This window comes from Uranotaenia lowii, chromosome 2 (genome assembly GCF_029784155.1).
Source record: "Uranotaenia lowii strain MFRU-FL chromosome 2, ASM2978415v1, whole genome shotgun sequence".
Lineage (NCBI taxonomy): Eukaryota > Metazoa > Arthropoda > Insecta > Diptera > Culicidae > Uranotaenia > Uranotaenia lowii.
The window spans coordinates 303,800,291-303,821,571 of NC_073692.1; the positions used below are offsets into that span (position 1 = coordinate 303,800,291).

Consider the following 21,281-nt stretch of genomic DNA (forward strand, 5'->3'; position numbering starts at 1 on the left):
AAAAGGGGCCTTCCAATTCATACTTCAAACAATATATTTTGATTTTTCTCACTTATATATCTCGAAGCAACCTGCATGGTCAAATCGGTCCAGAAGTATTCGAAGCGGTGTTTGCGTTCCTTGGCGTAGATGTCGCTAGTTGCGTTGCTGCCGTCAGCTGGATTTCCCATGATTTCTAAACCCGGGCTGAGACCAAACTCTCGCAGATTATCCAACAGGACATCCAGTTGGGTGAAGTTGTAGAAAATGTTTTTTCGATCATCGTAATGACTATAGGGAAGAATAATTTGGTTACTTCAGCAAAGCGTGGACCTGAGACGGAATACAGTACAATGTGATGAATTTCTGTGAATTGCTGCTCTTTTTCCATCAAATAAGTTCACCACCGAAATGCAATGAAAAGGAAGTGGCTTGTTAATAGAGGAATTCGAGAAACTTAAAAAGTTGAGTTATAATTTTGTTAACCAGATTTTTTTCAATTCCTACTACTAACCCACCTCGAGTGCATATTGTATTTGAAGAAATGTAAACGATGATTCTTTCTTTTTACTCTGGAAATGAGACCTCTAGGTAACCCTTTTCGAGTCAAAAAATAAATTGTTTAAAGGAAGTATTCTATTGATTGAATTTGTCGAAATCTGTAACTTCGTATCTTTTAGGAAAACTAACAACATATATAATGGGGAATTTTGAAAGTTCTGTATTGTGGGTTATAATTTATAAATGTCACTGTTTTGGTACATTCAAGTTCATTATGTTCGAGTTGCTTGTTAATATCCATCGCATAAAAAGTGGCATTTTGAATGTTGTACAGTACCAGTGCAAATAAATAATGTATGCGTGAATCAAATCCAACGTGAAATGGAAAGAGTAGTGATTTGCGATTTTTTAAAATAAATTCTATAGTTTAATTCAATAAGTTGCAACATTTTCTACTGCATTTATATGGTGGGGAGAAGAAATGAGAGTGGGGAAATAAAATAAATACTTGCCAAACTAGCTGGCAAGAATTTTCAATGTGCAATGGTGATTGATGATGAATATGAAAGTACAATTTAGATGAGGAAACACTAAAGGATAGTGGTAAGGTTTCTTGGTTTGGTAAGATGAGCTTTCGAAAAATGGTAAGATTTGTTTTTTTCTATATGAATGAATAAATAAGAATGATCATTCAATTGCCAACTGGAAAGGATGACGGAATACCTGTAGTAAATGTAGACCATTGAAAATGTTATAAATTTGTTACTGGTTGTGCACCTGACTGACTCATTCATCCAAATTATACTCACAGTTACACATAATACATTCACTACATAATAGCTCATACGAAGCCATGGTGCCGGGTATGGTGTACGCTGCATTAACGATGTGTCAAATTATCTAAATAATGCATAAGAATCCATACTTTGGTAAAACTGCGGTGAATCCGTGCACCCATGGTGGATTATCAACATACATACATACATACTATTTTGGTACATTGAAGTTCATTTAATAGTTTTGTCGGATTTATTTCTAACCATCCCTTTTTTTAAACTTTTTTTGTACACTTAATTTCTGAACAACGCTTTGATATAAGGTGTTTCGTAAAATATTGTTCAGAACATTAAAAAAAAAAAGATTACATGCCTTAAAAGTCAATTTTAATTTTATCAAAAGAAACATTTCGAGAACAAACGGCTACCCATGTTTTTACTACGGAGTGCAATTTGTCAAAAAGATTGAATGTTATGCCTTGTTTGGTTTTAAAAATATTTTTAGGACCACCCTTTTGAACTAAACCATTCTTTTAATCGTTTAATGGGGGGGTAGGGTCTAACACTTTCAAAAAATCGAATTTTTTATTTTTTTATTTTCTTATTGTAAAACATTTTAAGAATGTTGTGTAAAATTTTCAAGTCAATTGAAGCAAAACTGTAGAAATTATAGGCCTTTATCTCCTCCTATCTAATACTGCAAGAAAGCAACAGCAGAAACTTCAAACGCGTTTTTCTCGAAAGCACATTTTTAAAGTCCGTGGACATCGTCATTTGAAAACTACTTCACCGATTCTTTTCAAATTTGGAACATATTTTCTACATATAAAATACCAATCCCCAACGATTTTCTTTTTTTTTTACTTTGGGGAGATTTTACTGATAAAACATGGCGGATTTTTTCGTGAAAAATCCTTGTTTTTACTTCAAACAGCCACAAAAATTTCATTAAAAAAAGTTTTAAGTAAAATATAATCTTTGGGGTCCAGAAAAACATCTATTAAAAATATTTTGCTCTGATTTTTTGACTTCAGATGATTCTGTGCTGAGATACAGTGTCCACCGCAAATCCTGTTTTCTAAAAGGCATCCTCGAAAGTGCTCCGTCACCGGCTTATCTATTATTATTATATATATAAAATTCTCTTGTAACGGTGTTTGTAGTACTACTCCTCCGAAATGACCCAAACGATTCGAATGAAATTATTTTTAGAATATTCTGAAGCCATGCGAATCGGTTTATATCGAATAAAAACAACACAAAGTCGCATCAATTGTCCGTAATTATTAAATTAGTAGTTTTTTGAATGAAATGAAAGTCATGGCTTCCATTTTTTCGAGATTTTTTTTTCCTTTGGGCGGTTTGTTTTTCGTCTCCAAGGTCGATGCGTCGCGACCTGACGTCGTTAGAAGATAGTAACTATGGCATAGCATACTGATCAGTGAGAATATTTTGGCGCGTATTTCTCAACCAAGCATATTTTCAATGCAAGTGGTGGCGATATGATGCCTTGATGTGATTTTTTTTTCTTGATTCCTAGCTCACATGGTTATGAATGACGCCTAGATGTGACTCAGGTTGACATTTTGCTGATCGAATAAAACATATAATATTTGTTTTGCCAAAATCTGAAATTGAAAAGTCAGGCATCCATTTTTAGAGATTTTCTTTTCTTCGAGGGGTTTGTTTTTCGTCTCCATGGGCGAGGCGTCGCTAGCAAACGTCATTGCAAGATAATAGTAACCAAAGCATACTGTTCATTGATCGCTGGAAAAATTTAAAAATTAGGCGCCTATTTCTCAACCAAGAACCTATATTTCTTATGCACGTTGGGGCGATATGCAACCTAGATGTGTTTTTTCCTTACTTATTTGTACACAGCACATGGTAATAAATGACGTCTAGATGTGACACGGATTGATATTTTATCGATCGAATCAAAACCATATAAACGATTTCAAATATTAAAACAATTTTTAATTCGTGTTAATTTAAGTAGTAAGTTGTTGTCCAAAAGATATGAATTTGGTAATGATAAATATAAAATAATGACACTTTTTGGACGTTTGAAAATAAGAAATTGGGAAGCTTTACATTCAATTTCGTATAATCGGATACGCCTAGAACGCTGCACTCAGAAAAATACTATTATGTATGCCATAAGATTCTCTTATGAAGTGGCGCCATAAGAAAAATTAATGAAATTCATAAGATTGTCTTATGACGCGAATGAATTCATAAGATACAACACCTACACCTACAACACCTACTTCAATGAGAGGCTGTTGCTTTTCATAAGAGATTCTTATGGAAACAGTAAATCACTTTCTAATAAGAAAAATTCTCGATATTTCATGCTGAAAACATTCACTTTATTGTTTGCCAAATTTGTTTAAAATTAAATCCTTCATGGTCACCATCAGCAGCGCATCAACAGACGGCCGCTCCATCAAATTTTTTTTTTGCCGCATCTTAATCTTCGACCTTTCGTTTTTTGCCGATCAGCTTGCTGAAAAGTAAACAAATAATGTATTTTAGTTTACTAATATATTCAACGTTCACACCAAAAACATCAAATCGAACTTACCATTCCGGAGATAACAATAACATTTAACATTGAAGGAAAACTATAATAACTATGAACTGGCGATTGCTTCGTACTGTTAGATGATGAAAAAAATCTGATGCTATGAATGAATGTGTTCATCATTTTTTCACAATGTCGTTTCTTCTATTTTTCATAAGAACATCGTATGAAAATTGAAAGAATTTCATAAGACTCTTATGAAAATTTAGTTTGGACGCAAAAAAGTGGTTCATAAGATGTATCTTATGAAATTTATAATAAGATTTCCTCTGAGTGTGGACACATTAACTGAACGAGAGTCTGTTCTTTGAAATAGATTAGATAGGATTGAAGTTTTTAAAGGCCGAATGAACTTTTTGATTTTTTGCAAACGTAAGTTGAAGTTGAACATAACTAATATTTTTTTTGAAAATATGATTTTTTTCAGAAAATATGAAAGTTGAACTGTGGTGATATTCGTTTGCATTTGCCCCTATGTTTCATTTTTTAAATGAACTCACGAAACCATCAAAGCCTGAACAGATTATTTCATTTCGATCTATTAAATTTTAAAAAATATGCTTTTCAATAAAATGTTATTAATCTTAAAAATATTACATAATCCTAAATGAAATCAAATGAACTAATTTGCATTTTTTGCTTGAATAAAAAAAAAAGGAATTTGCAGTATACAAAATCGTCAGATTTAATGCCATGACAAATGCTGTTTGGGAACATTTTAAGTTGAAATGTGTAAAGTCTATAACTTAAGTATCAGGCGAAACTTTTTGGAAATGATTTTGGTGAAAATATGAATTTTAATTCAAACTGCTTTGAAGCATGAGGTTGATGAATAAAAAGCTGTTTGAAAATGGTTAGTAAAAATTCTTTTGTTATGTGTTTCAATTATTCAGCTCTTAAAAATACACCATCCAAAGCTAATTGGGAGCTGAAAGCGCTGCGTTAGGCAAAATATTCGGAAAACACCTCAAAAATTTTACAAAGATTCATAAGCAATATATTCCAATAAATGAGATACTTTTTATTTCAGTTTAAACCTTATTGTGAACTCGAACAAAACGGAATAAATCACTAAATGGAATACAGCAAATGGAACATACATATTATCAACATACAGTTATTTATGGAACAAGTAACAAAAATTGGATTTTAAAAGACCCGTTGAGTTAAAATTCTATGGTTTAATTTTGATAGAATTAAGCGGGACGATTCGAGTAAAGGGAAAGAAGGGAAATGTAAAAAAAAAACTAGGAAAAATTGAAAATGGACGCCAAGTTTAACATGGTAAGACGAAGTTTACCGGGTCTGCTAGTTTTTCAATATTTTTCTACGAAAAAATTACTAAATGTTCTTTTAACAATGCTTTGTATAATGCAAAAAATTTGTAAACATTTGTTTGAACGATAGCTCTATAAAAAAATCGTAAAAATGGTGTTTTTTTACCAGTGAGAACCTACCCCCCCCCCCCCCCCCCCTTCTTAAACGGTTAACATGTCGTGTTTGATTTTTTATAAAGCAACTTTAAAACATTCTGATTTTCCGAAAAACATTCCAGAAAGTCGTTTTTTGAACAATTTTTTTTTTCGATATAACACCAGATCTCGACGTTTTATGCATTTTTTAGTCATTAGCGTCAAAATGAAAATATCGTTTACCCTATTTCCTTTGGTTGCCTCCTTAGTAATTTTTACCTACCTACCTAAGGGTCCAGCGCCGATTGACCGGCGCATAGGGCTGAGATAAAAGATCTCCACTGCTGGCGATCCGGAGCCAGCGTCTTCACTTGCTGCCAGCCAAGGTTCTCGTCAACTGTGCGGATTTCAGCGGCTAGACTTCGCCGCCACGAGCTTATGGGCCTGCCTCTTCTTCGATGCCCATCTGGATTCCAGTCAAGCGCCTCCCTGCAAATCTCGTTTTCATCTCTTCGCAGCGTGTGCCCAATCCATCTCCACTTACGTTCTCGAATCTCGATTTCTAGCGCCTTTTGATGACACCGGCGGTGAAGTTCAACGTTTAAGATCCAGTTGCCAGGCCACCAAGCGCGGATGATGTTCCGCAGGCACCGATTCACAAAAACTTGCAGTTTTCGCGTCGTCACCGCATATGTGCACCAAGTCTCACACCCGTACAGCAATACGGATTTAACGTTTGAGTTGAAGATTCGGATCTTAGTTCGTAGAGAGATCTGGCGTGACCGCCAGATGTTTCGGAGACTCGCAAACGCAAATCGGGCTTTTCTGATCCGGGTTTCGATGTCCTTCTTGGTACCACCATCAGGCGTAATCTGGCTACCAGAACACCAGCAGAAGAGAGTCCTGGAATTCGTTGATTTGTTCCAGTATTATTCGTAGCGTTGTGATGTGGTCCACACATGATCGTCCGGATCGGAATCCAGCTTGTTGCCGTCGGAGTGTAGCGTCGATTTTCTCCTGGATCCTGTTCAGGATCACTTTGCAGAGTACTTTAAGGGTTGTACAGATCAAAGTTGCTCTGCGACGTAGTTCCACCTCCCCGTGGTGCAGAGTGGAAACGTGTCTGCTTTATGCAGATGTACGGCCGAGAGAACTACACACCCCCCCCCCCCCCCCCCTTATGAAGACCCTCGCTAACGAATTTGGATTACGACAATGGAATTTCTATCGGAAACCGACTCCGTGCCGTGCCGATGTACCTGGTAGGCTGGCGGGTCGTTAAGTCACGCCAGTCTCTAACGGTTGTCTGTGGGGCACCGGGACACACCCCACAGTATCCCAGTCCTTGCTGCGCTAAGCAGGTCACTGGCGCAGTGGACCGTTTGTTACCTGATTACTCGTGGGATCAAATATGCCAAAAAATCTAAAAGAAATGAAAAAGGACGGAACGGATAAGGGCGAGAGCTCGAATCCGTTCGGCGGGAGTGGCCTTAGGCGTTCGCCGGTTAGGCAATCTGCCAACCCGGTGGACCCGACGGCAACGTCGGTGGAAACACCGAGCGATGTGCGAGCGGACCCGTACGATCAAGTACAGGAAGCGCTGGAAGACCTACTGAGCTCCCCGGAACTCCAAGATCCGGGAGCTCCAGTAGAGTTGGTCACGGCCATGGCTGGCATCGCTGACCTTGTGGAATGTGTGAAGGGGAAGTCCAACATCCACAAGGAAATACGCGAGAAGCTAGCCAGGGTGATGCAGCTCTTCATCGCAGCCAACAAAGCTGTGGTGGAACGGCTTGCGGAGCCCGAGGCCGCCAGACCAAAAGAGCGAGGGCCGGCAGAGACCCCTCTGAGGGCGGACACCATCCGCCCAAAGAAGGTCAATGCCTTTGCCCAAACAGAGGGCAGCCTTGCGTTTGCTGGCAACAGCAAGCGTAAGAGAGGGTCTCCCGGGGAACTCAGACCCGGGGACCCTAAGAAAAGAGCGGAGGATCCGTCTGTCCAGCAGGATCCTGCGGCCAGCGCTTCCAAGCGGGCGGAAGGCCCTGCCGAAAAGGCAGATGAGCCGACGAGCGCAAATACCGGATGGCGGACGGTATCGCGCAAAAGGGGAAGGCCCAAAGGTACGGAGACGGGAAAAGCCAAACCCCAACCCCAACGACGCAAACGTCGCGTCAGGGAGAGGGGCGAGGCGATTGTCGTCAAAGCACCTGAGGGCACGTACGCAGATGTCTTGCGACAGATGCGTACGAACGAAGATCTCGCCGAGTTAGGCGAGAAAGTTCGGAGGATCCGTCGGACACGCACCGGCGAGATGATCCTCGAACTGAAGCGTGGTGCTGGAAACTCCAGCGGGACCCTTACGGTTAAGGCAGTCGAAGCTCTTGGCGACAAGGCTGAGGTGCGTGCCCTCTGTAAGGAGGTGACCATCCGGGTTAAAAACCTGGATGAAGTCACAACGGAAGACGAACTGCGGGTGGCACTGGTCGAGCAGTGCAAAATCTGCTCTGACCAGATGACGGTTCGTCTGCGGAATGGCCCTCCCAAATCTGGTATGCAGATTGGGCTGGTCAAACTTCCGGTTGCAGCAGCAAACGCCGCACTTAGGTGTGGGCGGCTAAAGGTGGGATGTTCTATCTGTCAGATATCCATCCCCCAGCAACCGGACCGGTGCTTCAAGTGCCTGTTGAACGGTCACAAGTCGTTCGACTGCACTGGGCCAGACAGAAGTGGCATATGCTGGCGCTGCAGCAAAACCGGCCACAAGTCGGCTAACTGCAAAAAGCCTGCTAAATGCCCTGTCTGCGCTGGAGACCACGCTGTTGGCAACCCTAGGTGCCCCGCCTACACAAAGGCGCAGGCGGTACCACCCCGGGCGCCAAGAGCATAGAGGTCGTCCAACTTAACCTCAACCACTGCTACACAGCACACCAGCTGTTGCGGCAGATGACAGTTGAGGAAAAGTTGGACATCGCGCTAGTGGCAGACCCATATCGCAGAGCTGCGAATGGCATTGATTGGGCGACTGATGATGCCAAACTGGCCGCGATATGGGTTACAGGTAGTTTCCCCATACAAGAAGTTGTGGCAACGGAAAACGAAGGCATGGTGGTGGCCAAAGTTAACGGGATCTACTTCTGTAGCTGCTATGCTCCCCCAAGATGGTCCTTGGAGAGGTTTGGCACTATGGTTGACAAGATGGTGGATGTGCTAATGGGGAAAAGCCCCATCGTTATTGCTGGCGACTTTAACGCGTGGGCCGTTGAATGGGGTAGCCGCCTCACAAACCCCAGAGGTCAAACTCTTTTAGAAGCCCTGGCGAGGCTTAATGTGGATCTGGCCAACGTAGGGAATACCAGTACCTACCAAACACCCCAAACAGGTACCATTGCCGTTGGACCGTGCAACATCGTGTCCAAACGCGCAATCAAGTACCTAGGGGTGATGATCGACGACAGGCTCAGCTTCACGAGCCATGTCGAACACGTGTGCAAGAGAGCGGCAATGGCCACGGCCGCACTCACACGAATGATGCCGAACTCCTCGGCTATCCAAAGCAGCAAAAGGCGGATCATTGCAAGTGTGACCACTTCGATCTTGCGGTACGGAGCAGCGGCCTGGAGGCAGGCCCTGGGAGGAAGCTGTAACCTGCAGCGACTTAGCAGCGTTCAGCGGCTGATGAACCTGCGGGTTATCAGCGGATACCGGACCATGTCGTCCGAAGCCGCCTGTGTAGTAGCGGGTGTTATGCCCTTTTCGGTTTTGCTAGAGGAGGATGTCTATTGCTACGACAACAGAGACACGCCCAACGTTCGAGATCTCGCCAATGAGGACTCGATGTCCAACTGGCAGCAGCTGTGGGACAGCTCAACGAGAGGAAGGTGGACCCATCGTCTGATCCCGCACATCGGGAGCTGGATCGGAAGAAGGCACGGTGAAGTGGACTTCTATATGACGCAATTCCTGACTGGTCATGGATGCTTCATGAAGTACCACTACCGGTTTGGACATGTGGCTTCGCCATATTGCCCAGATTGTGGTGACGTAGAGGAAACACCCGAACATGTGGTGTTTGTCTGTCCGAGGTTTGCGGCGGTACGTACTTCCATATTTGCCGCCTGTGGGCCTGACACGACAGCAGATAACGTTGTACAGAGGATGTGTGCGGATTCCAACACTTGGCATGCGGTCAGCGATGGGTTCACCCGGATCATGACTGCCCTGCAGAGGAGCTGGAACCAACGGCAGTCCGCGAACGGTGTAGGATGACTCCATCGGCGGGGAGCATCTGAGTAGTGTGCGTCCGATCCCTTGATCGAAGCTACAAAGATAAGGCAACATCTTCTGCGTAGCGGAGGTCAGGGGTGCGCCGCGAACGTGTGTAGGATACCCCAATGTCGGGGGGTATCCGAGTAGTTCCGCTTCCTAAGAGGGAAACTGCGGGGATAAGACTTTACCTTCCTCGTAGCGGATCTCGAGGGAAGAGGGTTAACCACTGTCGGGGGATACCCACGGGTAGAGAGGCTCTCGACGCCGGGCGAGCCTCTCGAGTCGGTGTAGGATGTCGTCACCGTCGGGAAACATCCGAGTCGTAGCGTTCCAAGTCCCGAATGTGTGCCGTGACAGGCGCGAGTCTAGGATAAGCTGCTCTCGATTTGGCACACAACGGGCAGGAAAATCCGCGGGCCAAAAATCCTAGGGTTGCCAACCAAGGGGGATAAAGAAGACCGGACAACGGTCGGAGTAGACTGACCCCATCGACGGGGGGCTGTTGAGTAGAGTGCGTCCGACCCCACGGTTTGAAGTTACAAAGATAAGACAATACCTTCTGCGTAGCGGATGCCGTGGGTGCGCCGCGTTCGTGTGTAGGATGCTCCACCTTCGGGGAGTATCCGAGTAGAGCGGTTCTCAACGACAGAAGCTGCGGGGATAAGACTAGACCTTCTTCGCAGTGGAAATCGTTGGGAAAGGGTTATTCCACGTTCGGGGAATACCCACGGGTAGAGTGACTCTCGACGCCGGGCGAGCCATTCGAGTCGGTGTAGGATGACGTCTTCGTCGGGAATCATCCGAGTCGTTGCGTTAAGTCCCGCGCGTCATTCTAGCTGAGTAGCTCGAACAGTGCGGATGTGTTTTTTTTCATCACTGCTGTACCGAGGTGTTTTTTTTTCTCGCTAAGTCGGAGTGAACCAAGTGAAGTTTAATGGTCTCACGCGGAATTATTTTCATTCCTGCTGGTTCGGTTGGTGCTGTGTTTTGTATGCAAAAACAATCGGCATAAACGTACAACAGCCATTGTTTTCCATCACCATCTCCATCATCTGTCAAGGCCATCACTACATTTAAAGACGTCTCCCTTCGCCCTGTTTATCCGGAATTTGGACTCCGTTAGGGCGGTTGCTCGGTGGATTCGGATTTGATTGCTGTAACCGAGTGAGACAGAACGGCCCAGATATTGATTACCCATCGATCGACATCCATCTTGTTTCGACGGAGGACCACGTGGTTGGTGCAGTAAACGAAGGCTAAATAAAACAATAGCCCCAGAAGTGCTTAAAAATTGTGAGTTAATTCTTCTTTCTTTTTTCTCTTTTCTTGGTCTATTTTTTCCCTTTTTATTTAAATTTTGACAATTTTGTGCTTCGCTCATATTTTCAACGCGGAGGGCATTCGTGTCCCCGTTGAGAAATATGAGCGAAGGCGGGGGGTCTCACCCCTCAACTGGTAGTGATGGGAATGTCGTCTACGAGGATGAGGAGCATCTGGAGGATCCAGATGCTGCTGGTCCCTCAAATGTAAATGATTCTCAAATGGACGATAATTCTTCATCTTTAGCATTGAAGAGTGGCACAACCCGGCTCCGAAAATATGCTGACAGTTCATCTTCCGCTGGACCTTGGGTGGTTTTCATCCGGCCCAAAAAGAACGGCAAACCTCTTAATGTGGTACAGATCACCAAAGATCTGGCGAGGTGGCCCTCTGTAACCAGTGTTACAAAATTACGTCCAAATAAGCTGCGCGTTCTTGTGGCTAATTCGAAAGCTGCAAACGATATTGTTGCCAGTAATTTTATAAACCTTGAGTATCACGTCTACATCCCGTCTCGGGACGTAGAGATTGAGGGCGTGATCACAGAGATGAGTCTGGAGGCTGATTACGTGAAATCCAACGGCGTTGGTAAGTTTAAGAGCCTTGATTCGGCTTCGGTCGAAATCTTGGACTGCCGACAACTCAGAACTGCCAACGTCGTAAACGGAGTCAAAGTGTACTCACCTTCAGACTCATTTCGTGTTACCTTCGCGGGTACCGCCCTCCCTCACTTCGTCTTGATTGACGGAGTTTTAAGGCTTCCTGTGCGACTCTTTGTGCCTCGACCCATGGATTGTAAAAATTGCATCAAGTTGGGGCACACAGCGTCGCACTGTTGCAATAAGCCACGCTGTCCCCAATGCGGGGAGATTCATGGGGCTGGAGCGTGCTCAGCAATAGAGCAGAATTGTGTCTATTGCGGGGGCTCACCTCATGAGATCTCCTCGTGCGAGGCATTTAAGAGTCGCTGGGATAAACAGAAGCGCTCTTTAAAAGAACGATCAAGACGTTCTTATGCCTCTATCTTAAAGAGCGCTTCTCCACTGGCCCAACTGCATTCGAGTAACATTTTTTCTGTGTTGCCAGTTGACAACGAAGAGACGACTGATGAAGACAACCCATTTATTTTTGTTGCGAACTCCCGAAAACGTGTAAAAACAACATCAAAGACACCCAAGATTCCCAAAAAGATCCCTACAATAAGTCCTCCAATAAGCCCCCCTAAAAAATCTATTGCTGCAAAACAAAAAAATCAAACTCCCCCTGGATTCCGCACGATCTTTTCACCACCAGGCTTCCGAAAAGTACAGCTTTGCTATGACAGCCTTTTTCTTGAAAAACAAACTGTCGTGGTTTTCCTTACCACTCGGTTCGCTGCTGTACCGTCGGTAACGAATCGAAACGCTTCGGCTACATCGCACACGTGCGAGAACCCAGGCTGTATCTGAACAATCGGCTCAAAGCATGCGTTACCGAAAATGTTGTGCTTTAAGCTGTAGCGAACCCAACCGACAGTTCGGTTTTCATCCCTTCATGCCTCCTGTTTCGAAAATAATTTCATCCTAACTGTCGGCTGCAGGAAGTGACAGTTTTTGCAGGACTGTCACGGGTGACTGCCATGCCCATACCGTACCCATGCCCGATCGTATGCGCTGCTGCTCGGTTTCGAATAGATCAAACGAGCCATCTATTCGCACCGAGCAGCAGCATACGATCGGCGCGTAACGCGATGTGTGGTGCCGGTGCAGGTTATGCGGAAAGGGAAGGGGAGGGTGATTGGGGTGATCACCACCCGCAGTAGCTTCAAGCAAAAGGAAAATTCATACATTCGTTCGAAATTAACTCGGCCCGAGCGAATCTCGGCTACAGTCGGACGGAGTAAGTAGTACTGTCATGCGAAATTCAACGCATTGAAAACTGTCACGAAGATATTCCCAAAACTGTCACGAAGCTTAAAAAATTTTCATACCCACGAACAAACTGTCGCATGGGGTAAAACGAGGCCTCGCTATACATCGCACGACCGCTCCTTTTGAAACTGTCGGGGAAGAAATATTCGAGGAGCTTTCACCGAGGTGCATGTGCGACTTTTGCAAGAATACTGTCGTTCGCCAGTACTTTTCGGAAGCCTGTTCACCACAAATCGATCCAACACCAGCAGGGACCTCAAAGGCCCCCATAACTAATGAGGTTTCGTCTGATTCATCTTCCCAGCCGGGACTGTTTAAGTTGACAGACATCCTAAACGGTATTTTCTCGTTTTTTAACATCTCTGAATCCATCAAAGGTATTGTTAGTGCAATGCTTCCTGTAGTGAAGACATTTTTGAAGCAATTGATGCAAACTTGGCCCCTCATTTCAGTGTTTATCTCTCTCGATGGCTAATTTAAACCAAGAGGTCGGAGATATCACTGTTTTACAGTGGAATTGTCGTAGTATTATTCCTAAACTGGATCCGTTCAAATTCCTTCTTCATGAAATTAGTTGCGATATTTTTGCGTTATCCGAAACTTGGCTTTCTTCTCAATCTAACATCACATTCCACGATTTTAATGTCATACGTCTAGACCGCGACGATTCTTATGGAGGGGTGCTTTTGGGAATCAGCAAGCGCCATTCCTTCTTTAGAATCAACCTCCCTTTATCGGGAGGAATTGAAGCTGTTGCATGTCATACAACTATAAGAGGAAGGGACTTATGCGTTGTCAGTTTGTACTGGCCTCAGAGAGTTGCAGTGAATCGAAGTCACCTTGAGGACCTGTGTTCAGTTTTGCCTGAACCAAGGTTGATCCTGGGTGATTTCAATTCACATGGAACTGTCTGGGGAGAACAAATTGACGATTGTCGTTCTACTCTTATCTATGATATCTGTGACAGTTTCAATTTAACAGTTTTGAACACGGGTGAAAAAACACGAGTACCTAAACCTCCTGCAAGACCAAGTGCAATTGACCTCTCACTCTGCTCAAATTCACTATCATTGGATTGCCAGTGGAAGGTAATCCCTGATCCCAATGGTAGTGACCACTTGCCAATCAAAATTACAATCACCAATGGGGTCAGCAATTCAAATTCTACATATATGGCATATGACCTTACAAGACACATCGACTGGAAAAAATATTCGGACGAAATAACAACATCCATCGAATCTATGAATATTTTACCTCCTTTAGAGGAGTACCACTTTCTTTCACGTCTGATACATGAAAGTGCACTTTGCGCACAAACAAAACCCATCCCAGATTCATCAGTTCCTCGAAGGCCTCCAAACCCATGGTGGGACCAGCAGTGTTCCAAACTGCATAAGGACAAATCAAAAGCATTCAAAGATTTTCGAAAACATGGAACTCTCGTTCTTTTTAATGCATATGTTTCCCTTGAAAATCAGTTCAAAAAATTGATCAAAGGGAAAAAGAAAGCGTATTGGAGGAATTTTGTGGGTGGTTTATCACGTGAAACATCATTGAGTACCTTATGGAAAGTGGCACGAAGCATGCGTAATCGATCATCTACGAATGAAAGTGAGGAATATTCGCATAGATGGATATTCAACTTCGCACGGAAAGTCTGTCCAGATTCTGCACCAGTACAAAAAATAATCCGGAATGTGCCTCCAGATAGGTGTGGTCTGGATTCCTGCTTTTCGATGGTCGAGTTTTCAATTGCTCTCCTCTCTTGCAACAATTCAGCTCCGGGAATTGATAAAATCAAGTTTAACTTGTTGAAAAACCTTCCGGATGCCGCAAAATTTCGCTTGTTAAATTTATTTAACCAATTCTTGGAGCATAACATTGTTCCCCAAGAGTGGAGACAAGTGAGAGTCATTGCTATCCAAAAGCCCGGAAAACCAGCGTCTGATCCCAATTCGTACCGTCCAATAGCGATGTTGTCTTGTATACGCAAATTGATGGAGAAAATGATTTTGTTTCGTTTGGATAAATGGGTAGAAACAAATGGCCTCCTGTCAGATACTCAATATGGGTTTCGAAGGGGCAAAGGGACAAACGATTGTCTTGCTTTGCTGTCTTCAGAGATACAAATGGCGTACGCAAAACGTGAGCAAATGGCTTCAGTGTTTCTAGACATAAAGGGAGCTTTTGATGCTGTCTCAATAGAGGTTTTGTCAGACAAGTTGCACTCCCGGGGTCTGCCTCCTCTTTTGAACAACATCTTATACAGCTTGCTTTGTGAGAAACATCTGAACTTTGCTCACGGAGATATTGCAGTTAGAAGAATCTCTTACATGGGCCTTCCGCAGGGTTCATGTTTGAGTCCACTTTTGTACAACTTTTACGTAAGTGACATCGACAGTTGTCTCTCTGAAGGCTGCACTCTAAGACAACTTGCAGATGACGGCGTGGTGTCTGTCACAGGATCTACTGAGTTTCATCTGCACAGACCTTTACAAGATACTTTAAACAGATTATCAACCTGGGCTTTGGGGCTTGGGATTGAGTTTTCTCCACAGAAAACGGAGATGGTTGTTTTCTCTAAGAAACGTAGACCTGCTCAACCTAAACTTCAACTCCTGGGCAGAACGATCACTCAATCGAGGTGTTTTAAGTATCTTGGGGTTTGGTTTGATTCCAAATGTACCTGGAGGGCCCACATTGAGTACCTGAATGGAAAATGCCAACAAAGAATCAATTTTCTCCGATCAATCACTGGCACCTGGTGGGGAGCCCATCCAGAAGATCTTTTAAAATTGTATCGAACAACCATTCTCTCAGTGATGGAATATGGAAGCTTCTGTTTCCAGTCAGCTGCCAAAACTCACCTCATCAAACTCGAGCGTATCCAATACCGTTGTCTCCGCATCGCTTTGGGCTGTATGCCCTCAACGCATAACATGAGTCTCGAAGTTTTGGCAGGAATACTCCCACTTAAAGATCGATTCAATTTATTATCACTCCGGTTCCTCATCAGGTGTGAGGTCATGAACCCATTGGTGATTGTAAATTTTGAAAGGCTTCTTGAGCAAAATTTTCAAACCAGATTTATGTCTATATACCATGTCCTCATGTCAATGCAGGTTAACCCTTCTCCGTATTCTCCAGCTCGTGTTTGTAGCCCAGACTACGATAATTCTTCTGTCCAGTTTGATTTGTCTATGCAGCAGGAAATTCGTGAAATCCCGGATCCGCATCGTCCACTTCTGATTCCAAGAATTTTCGAAGCTAAATATAGACACGTCGATGCTGATAAAATGTACTTTACTGATGGATCACTTATAGAGGAATCAACAGGATTTGGAGTGTTCAATGAAATATCTAGCGCCTCTTACAGCCTCGAGTCACCATGCTCTGTGTATATAGCAGAGTTAGCAGCAATTCATTGGGCTTTGGACAGTATCGCTTCAAGGCCAGTTGGGAACTACTTTATTGTAACGGATAGTCTGAGTTCTGTTCAAGCAATTCACTCAATAAAACCGGGAAAGCACTCGCCTTACTTCTTCGAGAAGATACGGGATAGTTTGAGTGCTTTATCAAAACGTCGCTTTACCATCACCTTTGTTTGGGTTCCCTCCCATTGCTCGATAGAGGGTAATGAGAAGGCAGACTCTCTGGCAAAGGTGGGGGCGATGGAAGGTGACACGTATCAGCGTGAAATCGCCTTCAACGAATTTTACTTTTTAGTTCGAAGAAACTCTCTTGTCAACTGGCAGCGCAAATGGGACGAGGATGAGTTGGGTCGGTGGCTGCACTCGATTATCCCAAGGGTAAGCCTTAAATCCTGGTTTAATAGATTGGACCTGAGTCGAGATTTTATTCGTATATTTTCCCGTCTCATGTCCAATCATTATTCCTTAGACGCGGTACTCTATCGTTTGAATATTGCTAGCAGCAATTTGTGTAGTTGCGGCCAAGGTTACCACGACATCGAGCATATTGTTTGGTCGTGCGAGGTCCATCTTGTCGCTAGAACGAATTTCATAGACTCCCTTCGGGCCCGAGGAAAAACACCCTATGTTCCAGTCAGAGATGTGCTGGCTGTCGTGGACTTGGACTACATGTTCGAAATATACCTTTTCCTAAAAGCTATTGATCTTCGTCTATAATTCTTTTTTATTTTCATATTTCCCTATCTATCTTCTTTTTTCTTTAAAAGTGAACTAGATATAAGCACACAATTGTAATAAAAAAAGGTGTCTGGCTCCTTAAAGCCTAAAGGTATGAGCCGTTTCAAATAAAGAATTTACAAAAAAAAAAAAAAAAGTCCCGCGCGTGTGCCGTGACAGGCGCGAGTCCAGGATAAGCTGCTCTCGATCTGGCACACGACGGGCAAGGTGGCAAACTTCGAACCCTGAAGATAAGAGGTCGGGCTTCGAGTCGTTAGAGGAGAGGTCAGGCCTCAAACCTTCAGGCGGAGAGGTTTGTGTGGTCAACCCCGAGTCTTTATGATAGGAGGTCGGGTCCCGAGTCGTAAGAGGAGGGATCAGGCCCCTTACCAACAAGAGGAGCGGTACAAGAGGTCACCTCGAGTCATTACGAGGAGAGGTCAGATTTCAAGTCGTTAGAGGAGAGATCGGGCCTTGAATCGTGCAGAGGAGAGGTAAACCTCGAGTCGATGCGAGGAGGGGTCGGATCTCAAGTCGTTAGAGGAGAGATCAGGCCTCAAGTCGCGAAGAGGAGAGGTTTGTGTGGGAATCTCGAGTCATTGCGAGGAGATGTCGGTTCTCAAGTCGTTAGAGGAGAGTTCAGGCGTCGAGTCGTAAGGATGAGAGGTTTTGCTGAAAGTGGTCTCGTTAATGAGTATTGCCTTTGAGCGCATTAGCGCGAATAGACCTCCCACTATTGAAGCATAGTGTACTAAACAGTTCGAGGTGGGAACCAGGTCTGCGGCCCCAGGTGGAGTTTAGGGAGTAGGGGGTATACACGGAGTATATCATGAGTCTGCCCATTGTACCCATGGACCCAGAGTAGCAAACTGGGGGGACGCGGTGGCTCGCCGTGCCTTGGAATACAATCCGTAAACCGGGATTTACCACCTGTGGTTACCAACCAAAAAAAGATCAAAGTTATGCCACGCCAGTCACCGCTCTCTGTTAGATCTCCTTTCTTTGGGACCTTTACGAGGATACCCTGCATCCAGTCGGCCGGGAATGTTGCAGTATCCCAAATGTCAGCGAAAAGACGGTGCAACATTTGTGCTGACAAGGCAGGGTTGGCTTTGAGCATTTCAGCAGGAATGCAATCGATTCCAGGCGCTTTGTTGGATTTCATGTTCTTGATTGCCGCTTCTATTTCAGCCAGCTTCCGAGTTGACGCCATTAATGCGACTTACTGTGGGCGCCTCGAGCTGCGGGTTCTGTTGGCCATTGCTATTCGTAACTCGGAAAAGTTGATCAAAATGCTCAGTCCAACGCTTGAGCTGATCTGTTCGATCTGTCAGCAGCTGACCTGCTCGGTTTTTCAGCGGCATTCTTGCATTAGTCCTTGCACCACTAAGGCGGCGAGAAATATCATATAATAATCGGATATCTCCAATGGCGGCGGCTCTTTCTCCCTCTTCGGCTAGGGAGTTTGTCCAGGCTCTCTTGTCTCGTCTACAAGCTCGTTTAACTGCCTTTTCCAGCTCCGCATATCGTAAGCGGGCGGCTGCTTTGGCTGACCCGGTACATGCCTGCTCAATTCCGACTTTCGCCTTTCTCCGATCATCGATCATCCTCCAGGTTTCATCCGACATCCATTCACTTCGTCTTCCACAAACTTTACCGAGAGTACCATGGCTCGTCGTGATAAAGGCATTCTTGATTCCACACCACTGTTCTTCGACTGTTCCGTCTGTCGGCAGCTCCGAGGCTCGGGATTCTAGCTGTTCAACGTATGCCCTTTTCACCTCTGGATTCTCCAACCGGCGGACGTCGTATCGACACCCGACCTTCTCCTCGCGCCGTTGGACACGCGCAACTCTCAGTCGTATCTCGCCAAGGACGAGGTGATGGTCAGATGCAATGTCTGCGCTTCGCTTGTTGCGGACATCAAGAAGGCTCCTTCTCCATTTTCGGCTGATGTGGTCAATTTGATTTTCTGTTCGGCCATCTCGGGATACCCAAGTGACCTTATGTGCTGGTCGATGGGGGAAGAGCGATCCGCCGATCACCATGTTGTTGTTGCCACAAAATTCTACAAACAGCTCTCCGTTTTCGCTCATCTGTCCTAGGCCATGGTGCGCTCAAGGTCCTGATTATCGGAGCCAATCTTTGCGTTGAAGTCGCCTAAGTGGATTTGAATGTCACCCTTCGGAATTCTCTCAACCACGCTGTTCAATTGACTGTAAAACTGCTCTTTCTCCTGCAAATCGGCAACGTCAGTTGGCGCATAACACTGGACCATTGTAAGGTTTCTAACCCGTGTTCTGAATCTGGCTACGATTATTCTTTCGTTTATCGGTTCCCATCTTATGAGGGCCGCATGGGCCTGCGGGCTTAACAGGAAACCAACTCCTCGTTCCCGAGTAGCATGTTCTCCTCGTATGCCAGAGTAAAGCAGTACTTGCCCGGACTGTGTCTTGTGTTCTCCAGTGTTAGGCCAACGGACTTCGCTCAGTCCCAATATCTCTAGCTTGAGGCGGCTAGCTTCTCTAGCAAGTTGAGCCAGCTTTCCTGGCTGGGCAAGGGTCAAAACATTCCAAGTTCCAATTCTAGTCCGTGTTTTCATGCTAAAAGTCGTTGCCAAAGTTCCAAATCGGTTATTTCTTCTCTCAGTTTCTGTAACAATACAAGATATCAGGAGCAGTAGGTTGTTAGCCTAAAGTCCCTATCCCGCGATGGGGCTGCCATCTTGGACTTAGCTGGCGGGAGCCGCATTTCATAAATTCAGCCGCTTGCTGCAAGACAGACGCTGTTTGAGCCGCCCCCGACCTGGAGAACAGACGCTCGGTTGTTGTTGCACGCCGCCCCTGACATGGGGAACAGACGCGTGCGGCCACCTTCTCAGTCTGCATGCGACCAAAGCATCCACCGGGGTTGGGTACCCGATCTCCGCTTAGGTTACTCGCACCCCAGCCGGCACCACGGGGAGGTAGAGATAGGAGTTGTGAATAAGAGGTGATATGACCACTATGGGGTCTCGTGTTGCACATTATCCACCGTTTACCGACCTTAGTAATTTTTAGGGGAAAAAAAATCGAACTTTGAAACGAATCAAAGATTTTTTTTTTAGAATATTTTTTCCAAATGCATTTCGGGTTTTATGATTAAAGGAGGATGCGAGTAGTCAATTAAGCTAAGCAAGCTTATCCGATTCTACCGGTGTTTTGGTCGAAACTGGCTGTGTGAGATAATTATTTGCCTTAACTACCCAACATCATAAAATGCAAATTTATTAACTCTTCACAAAATAATAAACTCTTGGAGAAATTTTACTACAATTTAAATCAACAAAACTATTTAAATGGTTTTGGAATTCAATGGCTTATCCTTCATAAACATGTGTTACTAGACCGCTGCAAAAAATGACTTTTTGCTCCCATATGTTTTTTCGATGCCTTTTGGTTCACCAAGCATTTGAGATGATTTGGTTGATTAATGAGTTAGCGCAACGCGTTTCAATTTCGTATGGAAATTTGTACGGAAGAAGAAATTTTTGCACATTAAATCATCCAAAAAATTCAAATAAGCTTCAAATGAAATCGGTCTTTAATTTTTAGTTTTGACTATTCTTAAGCTTCTTTTTTTTGCTAACATGACAAGCAGCAAAGAATTTCATGGAAAAGGTTATAGCCATTTCAAAATAAAAAATCTGAATCCATTGAATAGTATTTAGAAATTGCGAATTTTGCTTGCTAGAGCTGTTAATGATAGCATGAAATATTTTTGCAAAGGTTATATAAATAAAAAAAACCCGATTTAATACACTTAACAGTGGATTGGAGCCTTTCTAACAGAGTGTAAGTTATATTTGGAAATATATAAAATAATATAGAATACACATGATAGATTCCTTCCCTCTGCATCATATAAGTATGATTTCAGATATTCAAACAAGAAAAATTCCGATCTCAATATAAAAAAATGATGCATAGTACGTTTTTTGGGGAAAAGCGAACTGGTATGTAAGGAGATCATTTTATGTATGGAAAGAATGGTATTTAAACAGTTGAATTTCCAAATCTTATAACACGCTGAAATGGTGCCGTGGTAGCAAGCAGAACTTTCACGATGCTGGTCTCGGTTCGAATCTTACTGTTTTTTTATGCTTTTTTTTACTGAATAAGTAAAACCAACTACAATATTGATGGATAGCCGTGACACGTGGCCTAGCATGATACCTTTTTTAGAGCTTAACCATGCATAAAAGAAAAAATTCTCACAAAAGCAGGGGAAAGTAATATGACTATTAAATGATTAATCTCATTCTGAAAACTAAATCTGAAATCTTATTCTAATTCTAAAGTTTGAATTTTGAGTTACAGCACTTAGTCTAATATTTGAAT

The 21,281-nt window shown here is 43.9% G+C and overlaps 1 protein-coding gene across 1 annotated transcript in view; it reads right to left on the minus strand.

Annotated features, from left to right (window-relative positions):
• LOC129743922 (alpha-L-iduronidase) overlaps positions 1 to 21,281 on the minus strand; it is a 72,480-nt gene that overhangs the window by 19,714 nt on the left and 31,485 nt on the right. The window contains exon 2 of the mRNA XM_055736162.1: positions 53 to 270. Within this exon, the coding sequence (XP_055592137.1) occupies positions 53 to 270 (218 nt within the window). The remainder of the gene's footprint in view (positions 1 to 52; positions 271 to 21,281) is intronic.